General features: G+C 42.0%; 2 protein-coding genes across 2 annotated transcripts; both read right to left on the minus strand.

Moving 5' to 3' along the window:
* Positions 1-2,843: 2,843 nt before the first annotated feature.
* On the minus strand, positions 2,844-7,095 carry LOC134466546 (phospholipid scramblase 1-like). The gene is made up of 6 exons (XM_063220443.1): positions 7,036-7,095; positions 6,828-6,870; positions 6,142-6,362; positions 3,929-4,090; positions 3,332-3,493; positions 2,844-2,970 (listed from the first exon to the last, which is right to left on the minus strand). Exons 1-6 carry the CDS (start codon positions 7,090-7,092, stop codon positions 2,929-2,931), a joined length of 687 nt encoding a protein of 228 aa, XP_063076513.1. The 5' UTR covers positions 7,093-7,095; the 3' UTR covers positions 2,844-2,928.
* Positions 7,096-16,104: 9,009 nt separating this feature from the next.
* LOC134466547 (phospholipid scramblase 4-like) lies at positions 16,105-19,343 on the minus strand. The gene is made up of 5 exons (XM_063220445.1): positions 19,141-19,343; positions 18,619-18,774; positions 16,846-16,977; positions 16,689-16,724; positions 16,105-16,199 (listed from the first exon to the last, which is right to left on the minus strand). The coding sequence occupies exons 1-5, from the start codon at positions 19,339-19,341 to the stop codon at positions 16,125-16,127; spliced, it is 600 nt and encodes a 199-aa protein (XP_063076515.1). The 5' UTR covers positions 19,342-19,343; the 3' UTR covers positions 16,105-16,124.
* Positions 19,344-21,976: the final 2,633 nt, after the last annotated feature.

Consider the following 21,976-nt stretch of genomic DNA (forward strand, 5'->3'; position numbering starts at 1 on the left):
ATAAGCGAATGCACTCGGGCACCATGAACGTCAACTGTCAGCGATTGGTCACCACTCATTTCAAACCAGTGCAGAGCTCACTCCTCTCACCCAAGCGCTCCAGGACATTGAGGATCCAGACCAAAAATGAATCAGAAAGGCAATAAATGTGATCTGGTAAAACCAGGCTAGGCCTAGCCTACATGTATTTGAATGACTGTGTCAACAAAAACTGAAATAAGGCTACCACTAAGGCTACCACCGTATTCGAGGATGTGTGATCTGTATATCAGTATGGGGCATAGCATGGGTGGACATTAATGGGGATCTTGGGCTTCTATTGCAGAAAGATCAGAGGCGAGGAGCATCCTTGCCCTTCGTTAGTGACTGTTTTAAGTTCTTGATGGCAACATAATCAGATGAGCCCTTCATCACTGATCATCAAATCACCATGTCTCCTGCTGTCTCAACATCATGCATCTCCATGAGAGAGAGAGAGAGAGAGAGAGAGAGAGAGAGAGAGAGAGAGAGAGAGAGAGAGAGAGAGAGAGAGAGAGAGAGAGAGAGAGAGAGAGAGAGAGGTTACCCAGGGTTTCAAAAAAAGTACATTGACTCAAAGAAACTCTCTCTCAGAACATAGCTGCTATTTTGATGTAGGCTATTTAGGCCAAAAAGACCCATGGAATCATACACCTGCTGTGCTAACCATGTGTGTGTGTGTCTGTGTGTGTGTGTGTGTGTGTGTGTGTGTGTGTGTGTGTGTGTGTGTGTGTGTGTGTGTGTGTGTGTGTGTGTGTGTGTGTGTGTGTGTGTGTGTGTGTGTGTGTGTGTGTGTGTGTGTGTGTGTGTGTGGTGTGTGTGTGCGCGCGCGCGCGCTCGCATACGTGTGTGTGTGCGTGTGTGTGTGCATGCATGCGCACTCCAACAAGTGTGTAAAACCATTCCACATTTCTCAAGTAATCAAATAAATCATACATGTTGTCTGCATCTTGGTTTTCAGGCGTACGCTAAACCCGCTATCAAATTCATCTGAGGCAGTGAGAGTATAGATTTACAGTCTCCGTGCCTGGCCAAAAACCATGTAAATTGGAGGCATTTTCCTCTGGCTGCTGGTCATGTGTTATAATAATAATAATAATAATAATAATAATAATAATAATAATAATAATAATAATAATAATAATAAATACACATAAATACTATAGGAGTCACGTTTTAAGATAACATGCAATAGTATATTTCTATGCTTTATGTACTGTAATGTTATATTAGAAGAATAGGTAGCCTGATCAGGGACTGGCTTTGCAAATTAGCCATCGGGCTATACCTTCTATGTATTCACATCTACAAGTTTTGTCATGGCCTTGCTATGTCATGTTTGTAATAATGTGCACTGCACTGTCCCTACCAAATAAACTACAAATAAATAAACACACACACACACACACACACACACACACACACACACACACACACACACACACACACACACACACACACACACACACACACACACACACACACACACACACACACACAATAGTAGCCTAAACCTACTGTGTGCTTCATCTTCGTGTCATATGGTTATACTAAAAATATGGACAGAACACGACAAAAGGACAAAATAAATGATATCAACATAAATGACAATAAATGGATACATGTCATTGTAAAGGAAGTTACTGGAGCGATGGAAAGTTTGAGGTTTCATGAGGTTTATTAGGCGACCAGTCTGTAGCTGACTGACATCTAGTGGAGACTTTATGAAAATAAAGTTTGGCTTTCACATACAGTATGACAGACAGCATAAAACATCATGTAGACACAAAACTGAATCAGATATCAACTACTCGCCTTTGAAATTTCCAAGGACTTGTAACTTTAATGTAAGAAGTGCTTTTTTTTTAAAGGCAAACACGAAGTCACCATAGTTTTTCATGTGCAGTCTGAAACGCAGGCAAATTGTGGTTGTTTTTAAAGCTTGTCTGAAAGAGGACATCATGCAAATTGCTATTTGTTCAACTAATTTATTGTTACATTACAAAATGCAATTCAGATATCCTAATGCACAAAAATAGTTTTTTTGCAACTGAAATAGCCTACTTAAAGCAACACTTAATAGCATTAAATTCTTCCAAAATTGTTTCTGTGATGCAGTGACATAACCAGATAAAAGGCACTTTTGAATTTACTGACACACACCCCAAGTGTAAGCCCAGCTTAAGTCAACAGGGGCGGACAAAGGGGTCACTTATCCCAGGCCCAGAGGGAGAGGGGCCCCAGAATTGGATTGCCATTACATTGTATGAACTTAGTTCTGGGGCCCGTTTAGGTGGCATTGTTCTGGACCTGGTCAAAGCTGTCAGAGGCCTTGTGTAACCCTTCGTCAGTCAGGGAGAGCAAACCACGTCTGTAAGTTGAAGTGAGACAACTCTGTTTACGACATGTAGTGTGAATCAAGAGTATCCCTTTTCAGTGTTGCTTAGACAATAAAATGTTTACTGGCAGTAACAAAAATAATTGTTTCAGTAGACTATTGTTATAATACAAGAGATAAAACACATAAAATAAAATTCATATGCAAACAAAATAAGAACATCACTGATCTGCACGGTCACAAACTGAAAACACCTGTCACATAAATCTCGAGCTAAATAAACAATGCAAGCGTAAACAACCACAGTTTCAAACAAACATCAAAAAACTACACATAAAACTGTGAACAAAATATGCAAATCTCTGATTTATATTGCCAGGAGCTAAACAATAGAGCTTACAAATCAAATGTTCTGGACAATGCAGATGTAAACAAGGGTGAATAGATCCTGAGTGGAGAGCACAGATGAAGCAGTCCAAGCACATGCGGTGCAGTCATTTCGGCTCAGGAGTCCGGTCAACACTGCCCCAATGTCCATGTGATGGCTGTTTTCATTTGCACAGACACATCACTTAACTTTCCTCCTGTTTTGTATGCTCAAAAAACACAAAGTCCTGAAAGACACAAAGGGAGGAATGCAATGAGTGAAAAGCATAACAATCATTATACGCCTCTTTTTATTGTATCTATCAACATGTTATATTACAGTGCTGCAGTACATGACTCTATCCCTAAGGTGGCGTATTAGTAACCTAAACAATGTAAACATGCCACTACATGCTATAATAGTAGTCTGTGAGAATTCTAATAACTTCTTTAACGTAGGCCTAGCGTAATTTTGACAATATTTCATCATTTGAAATTCATTGTGTTTCAACAATTCAATAATTAATGTTGATAATTCAAAAATAACTGTCTTGTGTTCAGTGGTTTCTCTGCATTAAAGAAAAACAAACAAAACAAAAGAGGGCTTACAATGAGAAAACAGGCTCCCAGTATTGTCGCCTTCATCTTCACATCCATATCCATTGGGAACTGCACCCCAAAGTTGTCTGCATCTGTGTACAGCTCATTCCCAAGGCCAGACCATTGCTTTGAAATTCGACCAACGGTGGAGGACTCATCTAGCGATTTGATCTGGTTGTGTCCAATGGTGGAAGATAGTCAATGATTAGTAAGAACTTTGTCGATGCCTAGTATGTATATGTAAGTAAGTAAGTTTATTTTTACAGCACTTTTCAGAACAGAACAGAAGATATTCACAGAGGGCTTAACAATTTGATTAGACTGCAGTGGGAATTAAGGGGTATATATATATATATATATATATATATATATATATATATATATATATATATAAAATAAAGTAAATAAAATTGAAATACAAAAGAATAATGTAAGTATGATTTAAAAAAAACAATATCTAATTTATTTTTCAAAGTATGTATTAGCCTAGTACGCTGTTGCCTAAAGCAGCAACCAAGCTGAGTCGTAATAAGTTGATGAGATTCCAAAAGTCTGCACCAAGCTTATTTATTCATATGCTGTCTAAACATGAGTGTCTACTTCTACCTCAAAGTTCACATCGGAGAAGCACTTGCAGTCACAGAATGGGCCAATGATTTTCAGCACAGAATTTCTCTTCTCATCTTGAATGGTGAATTTGGGAAGATACGGGTGCCAATCCTGTTTGACATATCCAATGGGGTTTCCACGAGGGGACTGAACTTCTACCTGAATAAACAAACAGATTTTAAAAACTACATCACAACATAATGATAATTCAGTTGCTAAGTGTGCCATATACAGCTCCAGGCCTTTTTATTAGAATACCATGAAAAAGTTGATTTATTTCCATAATTCCATCAATAATGTTAAACTGTCATTCATTGTAGATTCATGGCCCAGTTTTTTAACTATTTCAATCATTATTTTTTTTCTTTTTATATACGTTGGCCTTCCAGCTCAAAAAACCCATGAATTGGGGAATTCGCATTATTAGAATATTGTTATAAAATCACATTTTTCTTCATCAAAATTCGGGTCACATTAAATCAGTTGAAATTTGGTACTTTCTACATAACATGCAATGGTCAATACTTGGTTAGGACATTCTCTGTCTTCATAATGGCCATGATGCGTTTAACATTGAAGTCAATGGAAAAACAGTGCATGGCAGTTATGGAAGCCCAGATATCCTTGATGCTTTGCTGTCAGCTGTTCTTGTTTGTTGACCTGGTACCCCACACTTCACTCTTCAATATACCCTGTAGATTTCCATGCCACGTTTTGGCGCTAACTCACCAGTTTAATTCTAAATAACCAGAAATGAAACCCCATTGAAAATGAATGGGGTTTAATTTCTGTTGAGTTAGAATTAAACTGGTGAGTTAACACCAAAACGTGGCATGGAAATCTTCGGGTATATTGAAGAGGGAAGTGTGGGGCACCAGGTCAACAAACAAGAACAGCTGACAGCAAAGCATCAAGGATATCTGGGCTTCCATAACTCCCATGCACTGTTTTTGCCATTGACTTCAATGTTAAACGCATCATGGCCATTATGAAGACAGAGAATGTCCTTACCAAGTATTGACCATTGCATGTTATGTAGAAAGTACCAAATTTCAACTGATTTAATGTGACCCGAATTTTGATGAAGAAAAATGTGATTTTATAATAATATTCTAATAATGCGAATTCCCCAATTCATGGGTTTTTTGAGCTGGAAGGCCAACGTATATAAAAAGAAAAAAAAATAATGATTGGAATAGTTAAAAAACTGGGCCATGAATCTACAATCCATGACAGTTTAACATTATTGATGGAATTATGGAAATAAATCAACTTTTTCATGGTATTCTAATAAAAAGGCCTGNAGCTGTAGTCTTTAACTATTCAAGCCCAATGGTGGGTGGGTCAAACATACTCAATGGTGGGTGGGTCAAACATACTGTGAATTGTCACCAGCATTATAAATGTTTTGCTTGTAAACTTGTTAAGGCTTCATCGTCTACTTGCAGCTGTGGTACATCCATGATTAACAGGTGTGCAAAGACTGAACAATGGCCACGTAAGTCAGAATTAAATAGTTGCGCTGAGTTTTCGTTGCACTTTCATGTAATTCCACATTGTGAAGTGCTATGATGTTTTCAAAGCGGAACTGAGTTTTACTCAGAATTAAATGGAGTTCATTTGAAATTAAAGGTCCCATGTAACCGAGGCCAATGACCCATTTGCAGTGTGCCAGACAACATTTTCAGCAGTTTCAACAAACGTCCATGTGTGGGGAATAAAAAAAAGAAATGTGAGCAGCAGCTGTTTTACCCAGGCAACTTGTTAATGTATTATCTGTGGAACGTTTTACCATGTTCCCTGCAAAATCTTGGATGTGCAGGGCCACCGCTAGACATAAGCAGAGTACGCAGAGTGCTTAGGGCACCAACCAGTGCATGGGGCACCAACCACTTTGCCCGCACAACTGGGTCCTCTTAAATTGAAATTGACTAAAAAACGTCATGAAAAAATATTAATACACAATACATACCAAAATACATAGGCCTATTTATTAGTTAGTATAATATTATTACTGTTATTGTTATTGTTATTATTATTATTATTATTATTATTATTAATCTTATTATTATTATTATTATTATTATTATTTAATTATGAGGGGGGCCCTGACCAGCTATGCTTAGGGCCTCCAAAACCTTAGCAGCGGCCCTGTGGATGTGCAATGCGCATAGTACATAATATAATACTTATGATACTTGACACGTTACCTCCTGCAGGCAGCAGGGACAGCAGCAAGAGTTGCATCTCAGGGGTCTTGCCACGGACATGACAGTCTGGCCCGTGTTGTCCTGAACGTGGATGACGAATGCGCGCATGGGGCCCCAGCAAAGCATGCCGCACAGGTCCCCTTCCTCCACCGCGAAGAACACCCGCTGTCCCAGGCTGTTCTTCACCTCGTACTTGTTGTTGGTTTCCCATCCAACCATCACTATATATTGAAAGTACAATTTATATTAGGGCAGTGGTTCTGCTAAAATAATTACGACTGTTCTAATTATCATATAAACTTTTTAAGCATAAAAAGTTGATCATAAGTTTACATGATAATTAGAAAAGTCATAATTCTTTTAACAGGTTCCCAACTTTTTTTTCTGTTGGGACCGCTGTTTTGACCCTAGGAATATGTTCCCAACCCCCCATCCCCAATATTCCAGCATATTTTTCCCATTATTGTGCTAAATTTTAATTTAACTTTCATAGGAAAAGCAAACACATGTATTAACCATAGAAGTGAATACTGAATTACTGAATTATGTTAACTCTTAACTTAATACTGTTCCTTGTCTGCGACCCCCCTATAGTGTCTCCACCTGTCTCATTTATCATATTTATGTCTCAATTAAGTTTCCTTTTTACAAAGACCCCAAATATTTTAAAAACTCATTTTACTTACGTTCCATCAACTCAACTTGTTGATGAACCAGGAGCTGGTCAACCTGTAAGACAATGGAATGAAAACACTGCACACCGAGATATTCACGTTCGCTTAACGTGTAATATCTCTGACTTGCAGAGGGAACAACGAACATTGTTTCAGTTCAATTATCAGTGAAGTCAACTTTACAGCAACTGGCATTGGGGCGAGTTCATGAGCATCTTACTTGTGTGAGATACTCCAGTCCAGGTGGGCATCCTGCAGGCCTCTCGGGAGTGGGCATTGGCACTGGCACTGGCCCCGGCATGGGCATGGGCATGGGCATGGGCATAGGCATGGGCATAGGCATGCCTGGGGGATACTGGCCCTGGGGGTGAGGGGGCATCTGTATGGGCATGCCCGGGGGATACTGGGGGTTTACCTGAGAAGGGGGCATCTGCATGGGCATTTGAAATGGAATGTACCCTGGAGGGAGAAAGACAATTCAGCCATGATATAACACAATACCTTGCATTTAGCAGAAAGCTGATTGATTGACAAATGCTTAAGTGGTGTATGTATCAATCTTTCATTCAAAGCAACCCACAAATACTTTGTACAATATGCATACAATATGTTGGGACAAAGAAGTCAAGCAGGGTTTGTGCAGATGAGAAAGGTTGTTTTTTTTTATTCAGGTTTGGCCACCACAGCCATATGTTGCTGCCAGAGGTGGAGAACAGCCTACCTGGTGGCATGGGGACTTGACCGTATGGAGGGGAAGGCTGAGGAGCCCCAGGTACAGGGTGGACGGCATATGCTAAACAAAAGCACAAAAACACAAGCATCGGCATTTCTGAAGACAAAACAGTAACTACAGTTTTGTGTTTAATCTGAACCTAAAAGGTAAACTAACCGCTGGTGTTGATGTGAAACAGAATGTCATGAGCTCGCTCCCTGGCATCCTTCTTTGAGCTCTCTCTCTCTCTCTCTCTCTCTCTCTCTCTCTCTCTGACCCTGTCTCTCTCTCTCTCTCTCTGACCCTCTCTCTGACCCTGTCTCTCTCTGGCCCTGTCTCTCTCTCTCTCTCTCTCTCTCTCTCTCTCTCTCTCTCTCTCTCTCTCTCTCTCTCTCTCTCTCTCTCTCTCTCTCTTTCTCTCTCTCTCTCTCTCTCTCAGTCTGACCCTGTCTCTCTCTCTCTCTCTCTCTCTCTGACCCTCTCTCTCTCTCTCTCTCTCTGACCCTGTCTCTCTCTCTCTCTCTCTCTCTCTCTCTCTCTCTCTCTCTCTCTCTCTCTCTCTCTCTCTCTCTGACCTCTCTCTCTCTCTCTCTTTCTCTCTCTCTCTCTCTCTCTCTGACTCTCTCTCTGACCCTCTCTCTCTCTGTCTGACCTTGTCTCTCTCTCTCTCTCCTCTCTCTGACCTCTCTCTCTGACCTCTCTCTGACCCCCCCCACCTCTCTCTCTCTCTCTCCTCTCTCTGACCCTCTCTCTCTCACTCTCTCTCTCTTCTCTCTGTCTCTGTCTGACCCTGCTTCTCTCTCTGTCCCTGCCTGTCTGGTTCTCTGTCTCTCTGTATGTCTGTGTCTGTTTATCTGGTCCTCTGTCTCTCTGTATGTCTGTCTGGTTATCTGGAGTTGGTCACCAACTCCAAGAGCAGCAGTGGATGATCCAGAAGCAAGAACAACAAATCCGGCAGAATCAGCAACTACTCAACAGACTCAAGGAACTGCTGACCCTCCGGACTGCTTCCGAGCCTGTCCACCCGTCTGTCCAGCCCCAGCCTGTCCACCCGTCTGTCCAGTCCCAGCCTGTCCACCCATCTGTCCAGCCCCAGCCTGTCCACCCGTCTGTCCAGCCCCAGCCTGTCCACCCGTCTGTCCAGCCCCAGACTTCTCTACCTACCTCAAGCATTTGGAGGACTTCATTCAACTGAGGAAGAGGTTGTCTCCTGACACTGATGCCATGGAAGACACCAAGAGGAAACTGGTGGCTATACAAATAATTGTCAACACCCTGCAGCAGAGACCTTGGCTCCTCCAGTTTGGCCTCGTGGACCTAAAGCGAAGCATGGAGCTTCAGGTGGAACCATTGCAAGCTCTGCTGGCGGTGAAAGAATGGGCAGCCTTGGTCAACTCACCTGACCCGGAGCCCGACGCGCCGCCTGACCCTGTGTTAAAGCCAGACCCAGGGCCAGAATCCTTCATGGCTGTCCTTGAGCCTCTCATCACCGCTGCAGCCGGGGCTTCCAATGACTCCCAATGGGCCCCCAGGGATGCCGCTCCGGCCAGGACCACTGAGATAGAGTTCTCAACGGGCCTGAAAATGTCAACCCGACCCTACCCGGCCCGTGGCTTTTAAAGCCCGAGCCCGATGTTACCCGACACATCACTAGAATTATCTAACCGAACCCGGCCCGAGGCCCGAAGTCGGGGGTCGAGTTTCCCCACGTTATCCTATGGAGAATGACGGGTTGTGGTGGGTCTTTAAGGGCACTATGTGCAGTAAATTGCATAACCCACTTAAAAACCTAGTGAAAAGATATTTTCCACAATAGAAACATAATATGAAATGGGGAAACGTTCTTGCTATTTAAGCAGAATCATCCACAGCGCGATTTCAATAACCGCCTCTTCACGGCAACAACAATCTATCCACCTTTTGTTTTGACTTCTAAATGTAGGCTTACTACATTTCCACCCCGTGTATCTGATTAAATGTAGGCTACGTGAAGTTGCCCCTCCCTCCTTGTTTGTTCATATGCGTGGATGGGATGGAAAGCCTGGCTGTGCCAAACATTGTTTAAAAGTTTCATAAAATTTTGGTCGGCACACAAGGTTTTGGACATACTAATTTCTAGTGGCACCTGGGCTACGGTTGGTGCATTGATCAGCCATGTAGCAAAAAAGACAGATAGCCTAGGTGAGAGGATGAGATCTTCCTCGGCTGGCGAGCGCTCCGCATGTGTGTGCGCCCCAAGACCCGACAGTTGCTTAAAAGTCAATTTGAGCACGAAAACAGCAAAGACAATGTGATATTTCATTCAAACAGGGCCTACACGCTCCAAATAAAACATTTGCTGAGGGGATTTTCAACCAGACCGCAGCGCGAGCAGACAGTCAGTGTGAAAAGCCAAGTCTACCGGCACCTTCGCTGCCGCTCGCTTACCATCGGTGCACGAGCCATTTAAATAGTGAAGTGGCATATCGCAACAGCACATGCGGATTAGCCAAATTATATGCAACAAAGTCGCCAACAAAGCGTGGATTTAACGTTTAATACGCATATGCCAACGTTGTGTGAATAGCCTACGTGGAAAGGATAACCTAATTGGAAAGCCACTGTCCTTTCTAGTATAGCCTATGTAGAAGACCGCTTCGGTTTCGTTTCACCTCATGGGGAAAACATAATTTCCATGCACTGCATTTGCTGAGACTACTAAGCAATAAAGTTAGCGATCAAACTAAAAATATTGGTTGTTGTCATTACAGCATTTAATATGCTAGGCCTACTATGGCTGTTGTTTAAAATAGTCATTGGATTGCCAACCGTACCTTGTATTAAGAAGCAAAAGTATGGTTCCATGAGCTGACATGGGACTCAATATCGTTAAAATTGCATCTAAGAACTTTTTTTCCCGTTTTTATTAGTTTGCGTAATTGTAGCCAATGTAGTTTTTCTGTGCGTTCCGGGACCTCTTTCCAACTCATCATCGCTGTGATGTGATGTTTGTTTTGCGTTCTGGTACCTTGTGATTTACAAATTGCACTGCGCAAGGTTGCATGCAGCAGCCTGCCAGACCTTCGTTACGCAGGCCTATATTTAGATAGATAGATTCTAGGTCTAGCTTTACTGACCCATCAAGGGGAAATTCGCCATGATTCACGGTAAACAGCAGAACTGATTTTTTTTTCCACTGGCGGAAAAGATTGAGCCCGCGGACCGAACCGACCCGAGCCATATACTTATATTTTCGACCCGAACCCGGCCCGAACCCAAAGGGCCCGTCGGGTTTTTCGGGCTGACCCGACCCGTTGAGAACTCTACACTGAGAACCCCGCTCCATCCAAGACTCCCTCACCAGCTAAGATCCTTGGTTCAAACGAGACCCCCAACGCAGATGTTGTCAATCCGTTCGACACCGGATCCCCGGACTCGTCTGATGCCGACCCCCCTAATCTACCTGACCCTCCTGACGGCGGCCCCCCTAATCTGTCTGACCTGCCTGACCTTCCTGATGGCGGCCCCCCTGATCTATCTGACCCGCCTGATGGCGGCCCCCCTGACCTGAAGACAAGAAGACAGCCATCCTGCCGTGCCCAACTGTGGCTATCAGGTCACCGCCCCTGATGAGCCCATGGCCCCTGACCCTGGTGGCTCCACCCCTGACCCACATGGCTCCACCCCTGACACAGAAGGCCCCGCCCATGTATCGAATGGCTCCGTCCATAGTTTAGATGGCTCCGCCCCCAACCCAGATGGCCCGGTCCCTTGTCATGCTGGCCCCGCCGCCAACCCAAATGGTCCAGCCCCTTGTCCCGCTGACTACGCCCCCAGCCTAGCTGGCTCCGCCTGATCCCGCTGGCTCCGCCCCTGACCCAGATGGCTCTGCCCCAGACCCAGATGGCCTGGCCTCTGGTCTAGATGGCTCCGGCCCTGGTCCTGCCGGCTCCGCTCCTCACCAAAATGGCTCCGCTCCTGACTCAGATGGCCTGGCCCTTGGACCTGCTGTCTCCACCCCCGGTCCAGCTGGCGCCGCCCCTAGTCAAGATGGCGTCTCTGCCAGTCCAGATGGCCATGCCCCCTGCTCAGGTGGCTCCGCCCACGATCCCGCCTGTCCTGCTCCTGATCTCGCTTCCCAATGTGCTCCTGCTCCCGCCTCCCACTTGGCTCTGTCCTATCCCGCCTCCCTGTCTTCGTCTGCCTGCCAGCCGGCCCTGCCTCCTGCATACAAGCCTGCCCAGTCTTCACCTGTGTCCGCAACTTTCCCAAGTCCTGTGTTCCAACCTGTCCCGCCTCTGTGTCCCATGTGTTCACGTCTGTTCCACCCCCTGTGCACCAACCAGATTTCCCACCTGACCATCACCCAGCACTCCCTGGACCCCTGCTTGTTCCTGTGCCAGTAACCATTCCCGTAACCATTCCCTGTCCCAGTGTCAGTCCCTGTCTGCATCCAAGTACCCTGTGTCTGTCAGAGTCCCTGTCCGTGTTCCGGCCTATTCGTCAACCCTTTTTTCAGCACCTGTCTTTGCCAACGTCATTGTGACTATACCTGTCCCTGTCATTGTGCCAGTCATTGTTCCTGTCTCTATCCCAGTCACTGTGCCTTTAAAAGTCCCTGTGTTTGTCCCTGTAAATGTACCCCGCACTGCTGTGTCAACCTCTGGACCACCACCTGTGCCGTCTGCCCATCCCACCACCTGTGCCACATCCTCAGCCCGTTCCTGTGCTTCGGCCTATTCCTCTGCCTCGGCACAACCCTCTGCCTCTGCCCGGGCCTCTGCTTCTGCTGGAAAATATTGTATTTCTTAGATGCAATTTCCTGCATTTTAACCAAATTGTGGGCTCAGTTTCAGCTCTACGGAACAGTACTTTTGTTTCTAAATATGGGACAATCCCATTATTTCAAAGGATCACTGTTCAATTATTATATCACATTTAGGTCTACTGACAATGTCTAAATAGTGTAGCCTATTCATGTATTTGTTTATTAGGGCTATGGTGGTTAAGCAAAGGTGGAATTTTATCTTATACTTTATATTTACTGCATTCAGAAAAAAATACTCATTTGTTGCATATTAATGACCATATCAGCATTTTTAAGTGAATAAGTCCTGGGGGGGCACAGCAGCTTGGCTGGGGGGGCAATGCCCTCCAATGCCCACCGTGGCGCCGGCCCTGGCCTCAACAATACCAATTAGTAAACTGTCTAAAAATGATCTTTTCAGCATCATATCATTGTCATCTATCGCTTATTTCCATATGGGCTTGGGGAGGTACAGTGTGACCTTTGTCCCTTAATTCTTTTCCATTTGAGCAAGGAGAGGTATAGTATGACACGCACGCTGTTTGCAAGGAGGAAAATGCATCAGTTTTGGCCTCTAGCTTGCTTATAAACTTTAGAAATATATTTTCAAAAATCTGCTTTAAAAATATTTCCCTATTAGGGGGATAAAACACACCTGTCACAATTGTGCTTTTATTTTTATATACGTGCTGGACCATGTTTGAAAAAAAACTGATTTTTAAAAATATCCAATTTTTTAAAATATTGGCATATGTGTAACCAGCTGCATAGAGTGGTGTGGGTTAGAGTGTGGGAGTCACCTGGAGGGTGTTGAACTGTGGGCTGAAGTGGAGCAGGGGCCCCAGTAGGCACAGCCTGGGACTCAGAGGGCTGAGGTGGAGCAGGGGCCCCAGTAGGCACAGCCTGGGACTCAGTGGGCTGAGTAGGGACCCCAGTAGGCACAGCCTGGGGCTCAGAGGGCTGAGTAGGGGCCCCAGGAGGCACAGCCTGGGACTCAGTGGGCTGAGGTGGAGCAGGGGCCCCAGGAGGCACAGCCTGGGGCTCAGTGGGTGCAGCAGGGTTCATTTACGTCCAACGCACATGGGAAAACACCTGGACCTACACAGGTAAGTAAAAAAGCAAAAACAAGTGCTGATTTGACTAAGCAATGGAAGGTTTGGGGAAAGGGTGGTTCTGTTGGTGTGCATGCATTGATTTACAAATTAGCTTACACACAAAGGTTTTATTATTATTTCAGTGAACAAAAAAGACAAAAAACAGAACATTATTGAACATAAACAGGCTCATTCCAACAAAAGAGAGACAGCCTGCTTTTGGGTGAGATTGATTTGCCCATAACCTTGTTTACTTTATATGATAATAATTGTAAAGTTCCACTTAAATATGACTTATAATATCCTAACTAAATGCAAACCTACAATAATCAACAGGTGTGAAACAATCACTTACTTTTCGTTCTTACAGAGGACAGTATGGAGTTGCTCTGCAATAGCACAGGGTTTAGTTATATAGTAAACAACAGTCAGTACAATTTGCATAAGGCCGCATTTCTACTCACCTGTAAAACGCATCCAAGGAATACAGCCATTGCCAAAATATCACTCCACGTTCCGCTCCCATAAAGTCTACATAGATCCCATTTTACTGGGGCACCACAGACGTTTGCTTCTCGCATGTCAAGTCAGGAGAAAGGTTGCCAGGTGAACAGTAAACAGAAGAGCACCTGCTAGGAAACTGATACCCTCACCTGATACTTGCACCTACTACCTTAGTCATGAGTGGTCCCTGAGCCCATCAATAAGGCATGTTTCAACCGTTGTTTTGAAAACATGTTGCTACTGTGTTACAAATAGGGTCCGGAGCAATGTTAATCGATAGTGAATGTTATATAATAATGTTATTTATTTATGATCATGTGTATCATAAATGTTCATAAATAAAAAGTACTATACAGTATGTCTAGAATATTACAGACCACAATATGGCACATCTGTCATACAATAGATGAGTGAAGGGGCAGTCATGGGCGAGCGGTTAGGGCGTCAGACTTGCATCCCAGAGGTTGCCGGTTCGACTCCCGACCCGCCAGGTTGGTGGGGGGAGTAATCAACCAGTGCTCTCCCCCATCCTCCTCTATGACTGAGGTACCCTGAGCATGGTACCGTCCCACCGCACTGCTCCCCATGGGGCGCCACTGAGGGCTGCCCCCTTACACGGGCGAGGCATAAATTCAATTTCGTTGTGTGCAGTGTTCACTTGTGTGCTGTGGAGTGCTGTGTCACAATGACAATGGGAGTTGGAGTTTCCCAATGGGCTTTCTGAATGACACATACACATTCCAATTTTGCAAAGGCTGGTATTGTTATAGTCTGTGTCTACAGCATATTTAAAACACATATCTCACATCTGCACATACAACTATCCAAGTACATTCACGTTAATAAAATAAAATACCGTAATAATTGTCTTACCACGCCCCACACAAAGGTGGCAGAATTACACTAACTTGAATCTTATTGCATATCACTGTGTTGATCCAATATTTGTCACAATGACATTAATAACTAGTTTAAATAATTCTTCATATTTTTTGTTTACAGTTTATCTCAATTGGTTTTGTACATTTCTCCAAAGAGAATAATCATTCTCAAAACGTTTTGTTCAATTGTAACTTCCTGGTGTTAGCTGTGCACATGATAAAATCAGTTTTTCATAGTTTTCAGCATAAAGCAAATGCTTTCGTCCACCATGCAATGGTTGTGTACAATTCTCAGCTTTTCTGTGCCTTCTCAATTGCTTTTGTCATATCACTCAAAAAGCTTTGTCACTGAATACACAAAACTGCACCCCCCAAAACATTTAGGTCCTAGGTCATAGTATAAGTCTTGCCATGCAAAATGATTTACCAAGCTGTCATAATACGTCGAGCACTGTATAATTTCCATTCGATTTCTGTCTATAAATACGATCTGAATTGGTAAATTGCTCGCAGGTAAGTATTGACTGTCTCTAATCAAAGGCAGTAAAAGGGAATCATATTTCAAAGAGAAAACAGGCATCTACGTACTTCAACAATAGGTACTGTACTGCATTACATTACTCTATGCCTTATGTGCTCTGTATAATTATGCTCCAAGCTAAATTATAAAATTCCCCTAGAATTTCCCAAGCGAGTAAGTGCACTTTATACAATATCAGTGCATTGTTTAAAAATATAAGACTGTAAAGCAAAATAAATTTAATTCACATGGGCCTGCAAAACAAGTAAAACGGTGTGGTAGAGGGTGCATTTTGACACCTCAACCAGAATTGGCATTTTTTCTATTTTGCAATGAGATGTCTGTCAATAAATAGGTCATACTCTAAATGTATATCTAGTCCAGTCTTAGCTGATCAATGTTACATAAAGTCGAATTTACAACATTTCCCATCCAATCTAAACAACATTTTGCTTCAGAAAAGATCCTCAAGAGTGTACTAGTCAATTGACAACATGACAGATCGATTTGACTAGCTTGTCCATACACTATGACACAATGACTAACCATTCTGCTGGCACTGACACGTTCATTGACACAAAAACTTGGTTTTGAAAGACAAACTAGACAAAACTATTTTGAGCAAGAGACGCGGTTTTGCAGGTCATCCACATTGTTTTGCCATTTGTTAAAGTTGTTTTGAAAATGAATACTATGTTTTGCAAATTGCGAGAGAGATTCGAGAAATGTACAAAACCAATTGAGAAATACCGTAAAAGTCTATACTTTATTTAATAACTAACTTGCACAATGAAGAGGAGAACTGAATAGCTTTACACACTTGAAAAAATTGCAGAGCAAATTCCATTAACAAGAACTGAAACCAAAGTCATGACACACACAGCAACCTGTACAAAAAGAGAAAAATAATAATTTTAGAATGAATATTATAGCAAATACTGCACAGTACTAGTTAGAATAGAACAAATAAAATGCTGTATTTCAGCATGTGTTTTAGCTCAAAAATATAGGCATGCCAATGGGATGCATAGCGATTGGTCATTGGTCAGTGCCATTATGATTGAATGAAGAGAGTGACACAATGGCAAGCCTAGACCTTGAACCCCAGGATAGATCGATCGATCGATCGATCGGTCGATCGATCGATAGATCGATAGATCGATAGATCGATAGATAGATAGATAGATAGATCGATAGATAGACAGACAGACAGACAGACAGACAGACAGACAGACAGACAGACAGACAGACAGACAGACAGACAGACAGACAGACAGACAGATAGATAGATAGATAGATAGATAGATAGATAGATAGATAGATAGATAGATAGATAGATAGATAGATAGATAGAAAATCATTCCATCAGTCTTTACCATGTGTTTCGTAATCTCTTCATAAAATAGGATGTCCTGGAAAGTAAGGAGACAAATGCATATTTAAACTCGAGTTAATGTTTCGTGGCAGAATGTATTCATGTTCAGCATTTTCATTTTCATCGACAGGAAGACTAAATTAATTACAGATACTTACCATTATAACACAGGCCCCTAGTATTGTAGCCTTCACCTTGACATCCGCATCAACTGGAAACTGTATATTGTATTCTAGTTTGCCTGCAGTTTTAGTGACGTTCCCAAGGACATTTCCATCCAATGAGGTGATCTGTTGATAAAGAAGACTCCATATTGTGTGTATGTATGTACACCTATGTCCTATGTATGTCTGCACGTATGCATGAATGCCTATATACAGCTCCAGGCCTTTTTATTAGAATACCATGAAAAAGTTGATTTATTTCCATAATTCCATCAATAATGTTAAACTGTCATGGAGTGTAGATTCATGGCCCAGTTTTTTAACTATTCCAATCATCATTTTTTTTCTTTTTATATACGTTGGCCTTCCAGCTCAAAAAACCCATGAATTGAATTCGCATTATTAGAATATTGTTATAAAATAACTTTTGTCTTCATCAAAATTCGGGTCACATTAAATCAGTTGAAATTTGGTACTTTCTACATAACATGCAATGGTCAATACTTGGTTAGGACATTCTCTGTCTTCATAATGGCCATGATGCGTTTAACATTGAAGTCAATGGCAAAAACAGTGCATGGGAGTTATGGAAGCCCCCATATCCTTGATGCTTTGCTGTCAGCTGTTCTTGTTTGTTGACCTGGTACCCCACACTTCACTCTTCCATATACCCTGTAGATTTCCATGCCACGTTTTAGCGCTAACTCACCAGTTTAATTCTAAATAACCAGAAATGAAACCCCATTGAAAATGAATGGGGTTTTATTTCTGTTGAGTTAGAATTAAACTGGTGAGTTAACACCAAAACGTGGCATGGAAATCTTCGAATATATTGAAGAGGGAAGTGTGGGGCACCAGGTCAACAAACAAGAACAGCTGACAGCCAAGCATCAAGGATATCTGGGCTTCCATAACTCCCATGCACTGTTTTTGCCATTGACTTCAATGTTAATCGCATCATGGCCATTATGAAGACAGAGAATGTCCTAACCAAGTATTGACCATTGCATGTTATGTAGAAAGTATCAAATTTCAACTGATTTAATGTGACCCAAATTTTGATGAAGAAAAAAGTGATTTTACATGTATATCAATATTCTAATAATGCTAATTCCCCAATTCATGGGTTTTTTGAGCTGGAAGGCCAACGTATATAAAAAGAAAAAAAATAATAATTGGAATAGTTAAAATGGGCCATGAATCTACAATCCATGACAGTTTAACATTATTGATGGAATTATGGAAATAAATCAACTTTTTCATGGTATTCTAATAAAAAGGCCTGGAGCTGTATGTATCGTATGCATGCATGTATACGTAGGCTACCATATGTATGCATGTACTGTATGTATGGCCTATAAGCCTATATGTGTAGTGAGAGTAATAGGTTGGATCCCTTGCTGCTTGAATCCACTAATAAAGACATGATCAGTCTATAACTGTAATAGTAGCTGTATTCTAACATGGAGAGACAGAATTACAAAAAGACAATAACTCAGAATTTGTCCACTTTTTGTCTTTGCAGATCATCTCAATGTATGTATGTATGTATGCATGTATGTATGTATCAAACTGTATTTATGTATGTATGTATGTATGTATTATTAATAATAATTGTAGCAGTAGTAGTTGTTGTAGCAGCAGCAGTAGTAGCAGTAGTAGTAGTAGTAGTAGTAGTAGTATTTCACAAGATACCTTGTTGTTTGTCTGGGGAAAAACTAAACTAAATAATTATTTAGCAATGTTTACAAATGTAACAAGGATTACCTGGAGATTGATTTCTCCACAACATTGGATGCAACATGTTTCTGCTATCTTCAACACCGATTGTTGTCTGTCATTCTGGATGATTACCCCTCTGGAAGTGATGGAGTTGTCGTGTACGTACCCTATAGGTATTCCGGGGGGATACAGGACTTCCACCTTCCCAAACATCCAAAACAGAAACATATAGGGAAACAAAGGCAATCAAAGATGGCACCCTGCCCCCCTGGTCACTCCGTAGGTCTGTGGTGTGTGTGTGTGTGTGTGTGTGTGTGTGTGTGTGTGTGTGTGTGTGTGTGTGTGTGTGTGTGTGTGTGTGTGTGTGTGTGTGTGTGTGTGTGTGTGTGTGTGTGTGTGTGTGTGTGTGTGTCAGCGTGTTTGCCATCTCCTGTAGGCGACAGGCGAACATCACAGGCAGACAAACACACACGCAAACAGACCTGCATTTGTTATAATACACCCTTTAGTTAGTTGCTAAATGTTGCTTTAGCATAATCGTGTAGTAGAACTACATATGTGTAATACCAAAAGTGGTCTGCACTGGCAGCTACAGGCCTCTGGCTCTGGTTTTCTCAACATGATGATGACTCGTCCAGTGTCGTCTGTGACATACAAGACGAAGCTACGCATCCTCCGGTCTGACGATGGCTGGCTGCCTCCGCCCCCTTCTTCTTGCACATGGAACACAGCTTGTCCAGAATCATTCTGCACCACGTATCTACCCATAACTCCCTGACCAAAACAGACTGGAGGGAAAAAAATATGCACGTGTCAGTGCACAATCAACATAAGGCTAGGGAGATGAATGTGTATCACAGTCTTTGTGACATTGTTGTGTAGGCCTACTAGATGTTGTGTGAAACTGCCTAGATCTGTGGAGACCTACTGTTTTTATATCCAGACTGCATGCAGCACTAGAAATTACATAATTAAGAGAGAGCTAGTTGAGCCTATAAGGCAGGGGTCAGGAACCTTTTTGGTGGAGAGAGCCATAAACGTCAATTTTTTTTAAAGAAATTTTCATGAGAGCCACTGAATACAATCAAAAGCATGTATTTCAATTAAGTGTACTGTCAAGTCTTTGCTTTTATTGATAACAGGTAGCCTAAGTATAGGTCTGCCAACTATCAACTTCATTATGGCGAGGGTTTGGGAGAATTTTGTATTTCTTACATGTAATTTCCTGCATTTTAATAGTTTTTAACCTCCCTTGTCCTGTTTTAACTCTTTATGGAACCCGTACTTTTATTTATAAATATAGGACGATTCCATATTTCAAGGGATGTTTGGCAAGCCTAGAGAGCCATATACAGTTCCCAAAAGAGCCACATGTGGCTCTAGAGCCATAGGTTCCTGACCCCTGCTATAAGGTGTTGTGTCACTAGGAGGACGTAGCCTGGCTAGCTCTTGTGAGCATGAAGCAGCCTAATGCCTCTTCAGCATGAGAATGCATTCCTTAGCGCAGAGCCTATGTTATAACCTTAATTTGTTAACATTATAAATGACTATGTCTTTATATCTCAGTACTGTCATATCACTGTTGTTATGATGGAGTTGAGTACTATTTTAAGCAAGTGAATAGGTCTGCCAGCGACCCCATCTGTAGTATACTAATAGGCTACGCAAGTGCAGACTATCAGAAAACTGACTGTATTTTCAAAAAGGTTCATTTGTATTTTTCCTAATTGACTATATTGAAGGGTAAATACCATGCCCTACCGTCACAACAATCTTGAGAGAGGTTTTCATTTTGAACCAAAAGGTGTGTAACCTGTGAAAATGTAAAAAAAAAAATTGTAAAATTAGATGATAAATAGTAGGCCTAAGTATGTTAACGGTTGTAGTACACAGTATGCCTACATTTTTCCATATTGAATCAACACTTGTTTGCATTTGCCTGTCTTACACCATGCGAACAGGCCTACCTGATGAAAGGAGCGCAGTAGTGGATGGGGAGAGACTCTCTCAGACGGATCCATCAACACACTGCCTTCATGTGGAGGGAAGCGGGACTGGGGCTGGGGCTGCACAACTACAGTACACATGAAAATAAACTCAGGTGAGTTATTATGGCATAGCCATTGTATAGACACTGCAGCCAATAACAAATTTAAAAAAAATTAGAAGTTCAGAGTGATTGCAACAGTTAGGACTGCAATTATGTCTATGCTGTGCATTATATTAATTTGCTCATTTAACCTGTTTTTGTCTTGTCTATTGATAATTTGAACATGGTCAATACTACACTGTCAGCAAATACTTAAAATTCTAAATTTCTGTCAAAGATAAGTATTCATTTAAAAAATGTATATGTTTGAAATCTCATGAAAACTGAAAGAAAAGTCTGCGACACCAAGCTAGTGTTTCTCTTATTTTAATGTGACATTTTGGGCAGCACGCCTTTCATCAGACATGATGAAGTTTTCATGGTATTTTTGCTAGTCCTGCATCCAATCTTTTTAAGACGGATGTGCGTGTTTTTGTCTTTTTTACAATATGTTTGAAATCTCAACATCCAGATCACAAACTTTGATCATTGAAGTTTCCATCAGAAGCAGAAGACCTATGAAGTTTGAATGAAACTTTTGCCATGTTAAATAATGTAACAACTTACACCATTTCACATACCCTATTATGTTCATATTACATACCCTGCTAGTACACACTGTGGGACTGTGAAATCTAAAAGGTTGACCCAAACCTACATTTTTACTTAAAGAAACATGTTTTGTTTGGAATTCTAGCAGCAGCAAAGCCATTGTGGACCCGTCCATTAGAATTTTATCAGCCAGTGATGGGCACTGATTGGTAGCCTACTCTATATTGTACTGTAGGCCTACATGCAATTTATCAAAAAAACATACCAACTACAGGTGTTTCTGGTTCATCACCAACATCTCTATGGCCTCTATCGAGTGAGTCCATCTGTGACAAACAACTTCAAACACATTCATCTCATGATCAACTGTTGTGAAAAATGGAAAACATAATACAATGCTACACAGTATGTAAAGAAGGCAATGTTTATCTCATATTAAAAAAACTATTGGAAGCAATAGCAAAATACCAGATATATCCTTTGTTCAATAACTACAGAGTTAAACTAAATTCTGCAAATACCTGGTGAGGGGAATCAACCATTTAACTTTCTTTCAGTTTGGGATCCTCTCCCCTCGTCTTAAATCACCGTGAGAAAACTGAAACGGAACTGCAGTGTGTGTCTCTGAAGCACACAGCCACTGACTGACTGATTTTTACAACCTTAGCATCTAGCTCAAAAACCACATCCTGTGACATAAAAAGCTGTGTGCTGGAGCCTAAATGCAACAAAATACTGAGGTTTGAAAATGTGCGTCCGATG

The sequence above is a fragment of the Engraulis encrasicolus genome, chromosome 16 (genome assembly GCF_034702125.1).
Source record: "Engraulis encrasicolus isolate BLACKSEA-1 chromosome 16, IST_EnEncr_1.0, whole genome shotgun sequence".
Classification (NCBI taxonomy): domain Eukaryota; kingdom Metazoa; phylum Chordata; class Actinopteri; order Clupeiformes; family Engraulidae; genus Engraulis; species Engraulis encrasicolus.

What these genes read in the sequence shown, in the direction of transcription:
- LOC134466546 (XM_063220443.1), bottom strand. Translation starts at nt 7,092, where the DNA reads ATGCCCACTCCCGAGAGGCCTGCAGGATGCCCACCTGGACTGGAGTAT. An exon ending in GACTGGAGTATCTCACACAA is followed by an intron (nt 6,871 to 7,035) that starts GTAAGATGCTCA and finishes ATTGTCTTACAG; the next exon opens with GTTGACCAGCTCCTGGTTCA. An exon ending in TCTCCGATGTGAACTTTGAG is followed by an intron (nt 3,494 to 3,928) that starts GTAGAAGTAGAC and finishes GGACACAACCAG; the next exon opens with ATCAAATCGCTAGATGAGTC.
- LOC134466547 (XM_063220445.1), bottom strand. Translation starts at nt 19,341, where the DNA reads ATGGGTAGATACGTGGTGCAGAATGATTCTGGACAAGCTGTGTTCCAT. An exon ending in GCCAGTGCAGACCACTTTTG is followed by an intron (nt 18,775 to 19,140) that starts GTATTACACATA and finishes ATGTTTGGGAAG; the next exon opens with GTGGAAGTCCTGTATCCCCC. An exon ending in AAGAGATTACGAAACACATG is followed by an intron (nt 16,200 to 16,688) that starts GTAAAGACTGAT and finishes CTTTTTGTACAG; the next exon opens with GTTGCTGTGTGTGTCATGAC.